This window comes from Morus notabilis, unplaced genomic scaffold, assembly GCF_000414095.1.
Source record: "Morus notabilis unplaced genomic scaffold, ASM41409v2 Scaffold645, whole genome shotgun sequence".
Taxonomy (NCBI): domain Eukaryota; kingdom Viridiplantae; phylum Streptophyta; class Magnoliopsida; order Rosales; family Moraceae; genus Morus; species Morus notabilis.
The window spans coordinates 45,102-53,585 of record NW_010363463.1 but is presented as its reverse complement, the minus strand read 5'-3'; the positions used below and the strand labels follow the sequence as shown (position 1 = coordinate 53,585).

At 33.9% G+C, this 8,484-nt stretch overlaps 1 protein-coding gene across 1 annotated transcript; it reads right to left on the bottom strand.

The window, feature by feature from the left end:
* Positions 1-1,568: 1,568 nt before the first annotated feature.
* Positions 1,569-7,264, bottom strand: LOC112092756 (protein IQ-DOMAIN 14-like). Its single transcript, XM_024169678.1, has 4 exons — positions 6,889-7,264; positions 2,666-2,901; positions 2,302-2,433; positions 1,569-2,192 (listed from the first exon to the last, which is right to left on the bottom strand). Exons 1-4 carry the CDS (start codon positions 7,262-7,264, stop codon positions 1,734-1,736), a joined length of 1,203 nt encoding a protein of 400 aa, XP_024025446.1. The 3' UTR covers positions 1,569-1,733.
* Between the last annotated feature and the right edge of the window lie 1,220 nt (positions 7,265-8,484).

Sequence of the window (8,484 nt, the reverse complement as noted above, 5' to 3'; positions counted from 1 at the left end):
TCTAATTTGTGCAAAGCCTTTCTAAGAAGTACTAATGTTACAAGTGGGTGGTTGGTGTTTGGTATGAGGATTTGTGCCATGGTTCGAATCATGGTTCGTGACTCGCTATATTATTTTTTCTCACAAAAAACACACGTAAATTGAGAATAGTTCTGAATCCGTGAATCAAATGTCCACACATACCTGGGTAGCTACAGTGTTTTCTCTCACCAAACTGAGAATAGTTTTGAATCATTGACTGCATACCTGGGTAGCTTCGCTTTAGTAGGGATATATTGGGTTTGAGAGGTGTTTGGTATGCGATTTACTTGTAATATTTTTTTTCATAGTGAAACCTGTAGTGACATAAAATAAACGTAGCTCTCACATAAAAAGTGAACCATTATACATTTGATTGCCTTTATTTTATTTTATTGCGCTCGCTAGTATAATTAGGGTCTTTAGTTTATAACATTAGCAGGGTCCAACGACAAATAAATAGTATCACTTCTATAGGTATTTTAACTGATTTAAGCTTGGTGATATGTTAGCAATTCTATTAAATAAAATGTATTCTTGATAGTTAAACTTTGGGAATTTCATCATTTAGATTGCTAGGTGGAAACTTGAGGAACCTGATACTGTTTAACAGAAAAACAACTCTTTTATTGAACAGCAAATCCTTAGAAAGTTGATTTTTTTTTTTTTCATTCTTAAGGACAGAAAAATTATAGCAACAAACGACATGCTCTTATTGTATTAAATGACATCATACTTCACATTTACATGTGGTTTTCATACAAACAGGAATTTTATAACTGAGATGACATGATTTCTTAACATAAACGTTATGTCATTTTCACTAAAATGACGATAACCTAAAAAGTAGGACGGCAATTTCTTGTCCACGAGCTTCTTTCACCAAAACATGCCATTTACTTGAGCAAAATCAACAGAAAACATGTAGTTTTCGCCTAAACGACAGCAATTTTATCAATAAACGACATTACCTTGCGGCTTGCGGCAAGAACACCAACACTTAAACATTGTCGTTCTTTTTTCAAAAATGACAAGAAAAAAAAAAAAAAACTTCAAAATTAGAACGGCTTGTCCTACGGCTCTATAATTTTTTTGTGTTTTTTTTATTTTAATGTGATTTTAACAGGTAGTACTCTAACGTAGAAAGCTCCTAATATTTATAACACTTCTTAATTTTGCAAAAAGAATGGTTCCAAACTGATGTAGAATGTGTTTGTAATCAATGGAGCTCTGTTTTTATAGAGAGAAGGCATATTGTTGTCATTTTAGACAAGATTTACAAGATTCGTTTGATTTGATATTCTCTTTATGTTTTTTTTGTTGAACTCAAAATGGTCATCATTTTGATTCTTTGTCATGTGGAGCAAAGTTTATGAAGCACTATTATTAGTATAAAGAAACAAAATTTCTTAAAAACAAACCATAACTTTATTATTCATATTGTCTGTGACGAAATATTTACAAAACTCTTCTTTATAGAAAAGTGATTCAGTCAAAACAAACCCTCACGAACTCCTCGAGAAAAATGCGAAAAAGAAAGTTCCTTGAACAACAGTTTGATTCAGTTGTAGCAGCAATGAAAAGTTCATAAAATTGTCCTCAGAGAAGTTTCCTGAAATTGTTTTTTCTAAAAGAAAATGTTGGAGACTTAAGGAAAGTGCCTTCAACTTCAGTGTGTTATATTGAAACAAGTACGTATTCACGTAAGCATCTTTTCAATTACGCCAAATCGATTCACCATCATAAGAAGACCAAAGAGAGATCTTATTCTTATGTGGAAAATTTCCATTCAAACAACCATCCCAGAATCCAACTCGTTGCTTCGGTATGCTCGTCGATCTGGTCTTCGCCCTCGCAGATTCGGTCGCGGCCATGTAAGTTGGGAAAACCGGAGAGCTTGGCATCAAACAATCATCACCAAAAGAATTCCATTTCTCAAGCGAAAACGAGCTCCTCAATAGAGGGAACTCTGTACTCATTCCTTCTAGTAACTCTCTGCGCCTTGCGTTTTTCATTTTTACTTGCATTGTCCCATGCATCTCACTATTAGTCTTCTTTGAACTAAAAACTGGCCTTGACATCTCCTTTCCTTCCAAGGGTTCTAGCCTTCGGCTTTGTGTGATAGATTCCTTATTGGTTAATGAATCTTGCAGAAAATAAGTGTTCATTCTCTCCTGAAATGGTTTATCTTGTTAGAAAAATTGAAGTTCTCATGAATAAAAACGCGGTAAACCATAGACTTGACATTTTGTTAGTTTTTGTTAGTTTCATAGTTTTGATTACCCTGTGAGAGAATGAGTATTTCTTCATGCGCTCTCTTTTCATTAGGGCGTCTCGCCTTTTTAACCAAATTGTTTCCATGTCTTCCTTTGAGAGTATACTGCAATCCCACCCTCCTTGACTGCTACTTTCAAGCTGTAAATGACAAAATGAAGTTTCAATATCAGAATACTTGGGAGTCTCACATTCTATAAGGATCTATGTCATTGTAATGTTAAAAAATTTGAAAAAAAAAAGGTTGGAAATTATTCTTTAAGGATCCAAAAATGAAAGCTTCAAGTGTTAAAGGCACAAGATATAGATGTTTATATGTACTTGTAATTCTTTTTTGTTTTTGTTTTGGTTGCTCAATAGGTATCTCCCTTACATTTAGTTCCTTCTCTTTAAACTCCTTTTTTGGTTGGGAAGACATCTTTTCACAATCATTGTAACATTCCTCTCTATCAGGAATTATCTTATCTTGGACCTCTGATTGTCTTTCTCTATAGGATTGTAGACGCTTCAAAGTCGCGACTGTTCGGTGCCTCACGGCTCGGCCACGAACTATTGCTTGAAGTCTCACCAGCCCTTTCAAGGCTCTCAACGCTTTCCTTGCCTGTTTTGCTTCAAAATTAGGAATTAGACTAGAGATTCATGCTTATGTCCTCTGTGTGTAACATAGAATAACTTCCAACTTTCAATGGAAATTCACACACTAAATATGAGGGAAAAAAGGTGCTAAGTATGAATCTCAAAGTGTCAAAAGAATTATATTGAAATATTTATAAGTCTACTTTAATTTGATCATTTAAAACAAAGATAAAAAAAAAAAAAAAAAAAAAAAAAAAAAAAAAAAAAACCCCAAAGACAACATACTTAAGAAGGAAAAGAGTGTTAAGAGAGAAACACATTAATTTGTATCGAAGTGCCTCCTAGTCCTACATGAGTACATGTATATGCTTCATCTTCAATTGCTCTTTTTTCCATCATTGATCAATATATGGCCTTTTGATCATATACAACTTATACGTTAAATTCTAGGACTAGCATAATGAGTCACTAAAATTTATACCCTATGTCAAAATACATTGGTATTTTTCTTTGTTTAGGATTTTTTCCCTCTTTTTTCTAGAATAAAAAAAAAAAAAAAAAGAGGTCGGTGCACTTACATAGTACTAATAACAAGCTACTTTACAGAATTTGTCGGCATTCTAAAGACAGTCGGGTCACCGAAGAGTGGTCTCAAATTTTTATTTGTGAGAGTTAAAAGATGCAAGTCGTATCAATCCACTTAAATAATGCGATGTTGAAATAACAAACATCCTTAGCCTCAACGAACAATAATTCTCTAATTTTGTGAGTAGGCACGTGTTTTTTAAGTTTAATGAAAAAGCTTATCACATGATAAAAAAGAGGATCCATTGCACCAAAAAAAAAAAAAAAAAAAAAAAGAGAGAGAGAGAGAGAGGATCAGAGACGACTGGGAAATATTGCTTGGGGGTTTCAAATTCTTCACATGGCTTCCTGACCCACCAATCTGCATGATTAGCAAAGCCAAGGCTTTGGCTCTGCCTAACAACTGTGGCATAACGAACCCCTTGGTAGTTGAAGCACCATTACTTATTTCTGTCGATTAATTACCAACTGAAATTGACTCTACACCAGAGCAGTAAAACTGTAAAAACAATCAAAATAAAAAGTAAAAATAGAGAATTTATTTTTGAAAGTGCATGAGTCTGGACCTTTATATTTTACTTTTGATAAATACCCTTTTATTAGTGTAAGTATTTGACTAAAAGGGTTATGAATCAAGAGTAAATGGTAAAAATTCTGACCATGCACTTTGAAGGCGTATTTGTTAAGATTACCCAAATAAGAAACAATTGAGTTTTCATACTATGTATTGTATGTGGCCCCACCCATATCCCCATACCAAATGTTGAGACAAATGTATGTTTTTCATTCAATTTTGGTGTCTTAAATAAGGTATAATTCAATCATATTATACCATTTCATTAAAAATTTTGAATTGCATTTAAATTGATTTTTATATGTTGTAATATTTTGAGTTGACATGACATAATGTGATCCGTTAGACAATATTTAAAATACGAGAAATTAGACAAATGATTTATATGATGTGAGCAAAAACTTTGTCACACCATTTAAGTGTAAACATGCTTTCAAACCAAAGTAAAACTAGATGTCACTATTATACGTCTCTCAACCGTATATTTGAGTTTATCTTTCATGGTATAACCATATCCATATTTTAAGTCACTGAAATCTAGTCATGTGATATACAACTTTTCCTTTTTTTTATTTTAAATAAAGGGCTCCTTCGAAAACGATAATATGGGAGAAGTTTTTGGTGAGATAAAGAAAATATCTTATTAATACTGTCCAATTCTAATCTATCACATTTTGATAAAATAATTTCACTGTGATGTGAAAATTCAAAAGCGAATTAGCTTGATGCATTTTTGACTCTATAGGAAAATTCTTCAAATATAATTCTAATTTTAATTTGGTGTTTCGATTCTATTTATCGTAATGTTAACTTGAACTAAGTACAAAATACCAATAGAGAACTTCAACAAGGTTTTCTAAAAAGATTTCCCAATTTTAGCACAAATATCACTTCTTCTCCACAACTTAATAAAAATCTAAAAAAACAAGAGCAAAGAAGCATTACATCACGTGCCCACGTGGACCTTCTCAATTGAGCAGCGTCATGGGATCATGCAAATATAGACTTAACGTAGTTAACAGAAAATCAGTTTTATTTGTAAGTTTTATGTCATCAGATTTATCTTTTATTAGTGCTTTTTTTTTTGAGAGATTTTATTAGTGTATAGTGTTGATCATCAATGTACCTTTTAATATTGCTCAAGCAAATTAAGGTTACGAGATTAATCAACTTGATTGCCAATCTCAATCCACACGAACTCATAAATCTAGAAAATTCTACACTATAAAGTAAGAAATCAGAATAAATATTAATTTATCTCTTCAAGAAGAATATATATATATACACACACACACACACACACTCACACAAAAAGAATATATATTAATTTATCCATTGTTTATTCATTTAACATATATATCTGCCTGGAATGCATAATCCAACTCTCAATACGCACCGCCAATGCAAAAACGGTGACCCCTTAAACGAATAATTTTATTTAATTAGAAACTATAATGATGAATTGTTGGATCGCATTAAAATTATATTATAATAATTAACAAAGTATGTAAAATAAATGATACATGAAAAAATTTAACGTTAAAAAAAAAAACCACAATATCGATTAAGTTGTTTTCTTCGTATCCTATCAAAACGTTCTCGATGGCTTTTGATCACATCCCATTTTGATATGAACATCTTATACTTTTATTTTTTCAGAAAAAAAAAATCTTATACTTTTGTTTACAATTTGGTCACCGCAAATGGAACCTCCTTTTTTTTAGTAGTTCCTTCCATTTTTGTCTCAATCATAACGTCAACTAGTCCAACTTGCTCTGAGCCCAGGAAAAAAAAGTATCCAACTTGTTGATTAAAAAAAACAAAAAAAGGTAACACATTCCCTAAGTTTACTTTGTTTAAAATAATAATAAAAAAATATGTAGACTAAAATATGATACCATTACCTTAGCTTATAATAGACACAACACACTTTACTTTTTAGATGCAAAACACCAAAGTTACTTAAATATGCAACCTTGTAACTACTTTTGCGTTAAAGAACATAACATTCTTGTACTCCACTAGATTTATAAAAACAAAAGATGTGGTGGAACATTATATTTATCTTTATTCTTTCGTTGGTCAAATCAAATTAGTAAAAGGAAACCACATGGATATTGATTTCATTTAAGGAAGTGAAAATTCGAAGTTAATCTGTTATGAATTTAACACCTAATATCAACAGATTTCACAAGAACAAGAACAGTACAACACAAAACAAAACACAACCGGAATTGATATCGGAGTTCGGCACAACTGTTGCCTACGTCTCCGCGAACTCACCAGAGGAATTCGATTTGCATTCAACAATGATACTTCAAGTCAAATTACATAGAGATGATGGACCAGAAATTAATCACCACCGAACCTCACTTTCCCGAGAAAAACCAACAAGAAACACCCTGAGAAAATCAAAGCCTTTTCTCTCTTCCCTTTCTCACTCTAGAATTCCTTTTCTCTCACTAAGGCTCTTCGTTTACAAGATTATCTCTCTCTCTCTCTAGTTTTTGTCGCAGCTCTCTTTAACCTTAGAAAAATACAATATATACAACTGTACAACTTGTAAAGAAGTCGTTTGGGATTAGCCAATCAGAAATTGTTTCTTTTACAACTTTCTGATTTAGTGCTTCATTAAAACGCTACCGTTTTGCTTCATTCCAAACTCACTGTCGTTTTTCCTCCAGCTGCCTTCCAGAGTAAGAGAACTCAATATCTTGACTTGAAGAATCGTAGAAGAAAAATAGAAGAGATAAGGTTTGACTCAACAATCTCCACCTCAAATCTTATCTCAATTAGTCATGCAAATCTACTAACCTCTGGACCCCAATTCGATTACCACATTTGTCACCTTTTGTCAATACCCAGCAAATCAAGACAATGCTTGAATTTGCTAAGTGTCACCACCTTAGTTCCCATGTCTGCAGGATTTTCCTCCGTTGGAATCTTCTCAATGTTTATTACTCCCTGAGAGATCTTCTCACGAATGAAATGATATTTTATCTGAATATGCTTTGTCATGTCATGGAATACAGGATTTTTACATAAATGGATAGCACTTTGGCTGTCTAAATAAACAGTAGCCTTTTCATTTAAAATCTTCATCTCCTCTAAGAAACCTTGAATCCAGATCCCTTCCTTGATAGCTTCTGTTGCAGCCATGTACTCAGCTTCAGTAGTTAAGAGTGCTACTACTGGTTGAAGCTGAGACTTCCAACTGACACAATTTCCACTCACCATAAAGAAGTATAATGTAATGGATCTTCTGCTGTCTCGATCTCATGCATAATCTGAGTCTGTAAAACCTTCCACTGAGACCTGACTTCCATGGTTCTTAAACCGTAAGCCATAGCTTAACGTTCCAGCTATATACTTGAGTAGCCACTTCATGGCTCTCCAGTGTTCCTTCCCTGGGTTTGACATGAACCTACTCAAGGTACTGATGGCATAGGCCAAATCTGGTCTAGTACAAACCATGGAGTGCATCACAGACCCCACTGCATTTCTATAGGGAACATTCTCCATATAGGACTTTTCAGCTTCTTCTTTTGGGCACTGCTGAGATGATAACTGAAATTGGCCAGCTATAGGCTGTTGTGGTGTTTTTGACTCTGTCATTCTGAATTTCTCCACCAACTTTTGCACGTATCCTCTCTGATGAAGAAACAATTCTCCTTTGCTCATTTTCCTCTCAATTCTCATCCCCAGAATTTTGCCTGCTGGCCCAAGCTCCTTCATTTCAAATTCTGATCTCAACATCTGCTTCATCTTGTTTATTTTACTCCTCTGTTTGCTGACTAGAAGCATGTCATCCACGTATAGGAGTAGATATTTTGCCTCTAGAACTGTTGATCCTCTGTAGTATAGACAAGTATCAAACCAGCTTCTTTGAAACGCTTGTTTGGTCATAAAGGTGTCAAACCTTTTATACCATTGCCTTGGTGACTGCTTGAGTCCATACAAAGACCTCTTGAGAAGACACACCATATTCTTGCCCTTCTGGACTTCAAATCCCTGTGGCTGTTCCATGTAAATCTGCTCTTCCAAATCACCATGCAAGAATGCAGTTTTTACATCCATTTGCTCTAGCTCTAAATCAAATTGAGCTACTAGAGAGAGCATGATCCTGATGGTTTTGTACTTCACTACGGGTGAGAAGATCTCAGTAAAATCCACACCTTCCTTCTGTGTGAACCCCTTGGCAACCAGTCTAGCTTTATACTTTACTGGTTCATTTTCTGTGGCTCCCTTATTGATCTTATAGATATATTTGCATGAAACCACTGATTGTCCTTTGGGTCTGCTCACCATAATCCAAGTACCGTTCTTGTGCAGAGACTCTATTTCCTCCGTCATTGCCAATAACCATTCCTTGGCATCTTTACACTTAACTGCTTCTTCATAAGTTTCTGGTTCTTGCTTACTAAGATCGATTGATGTCATAAAAGTGTAGGCCAGCA

Bases quoted from the DNA above. Each gene is read 5' to 3' on its own strand.
- LOC112092756 (XM_024169678.1), bottom strand. From the start codon at position 7,264: ATGGTGAGTGGAAATTGTGTCAGTTGGAAGTCTCAGCTTCAACCAGTA. The intron at 2,434-2,665 runs GTAAGGGAGATA...TGTCATTTACAG, and splicing joins TTAAAGAGAAGGAACTAAAT to CTTGAAAGTAGCAGTCAAGG. The intron at 2,193-2,301 runs GTAATCAAAACT...AAACCATTTCAG, and splicing joins AATACTCATTCTCTCACAGG to GAGAGAATGAACACTTATTT.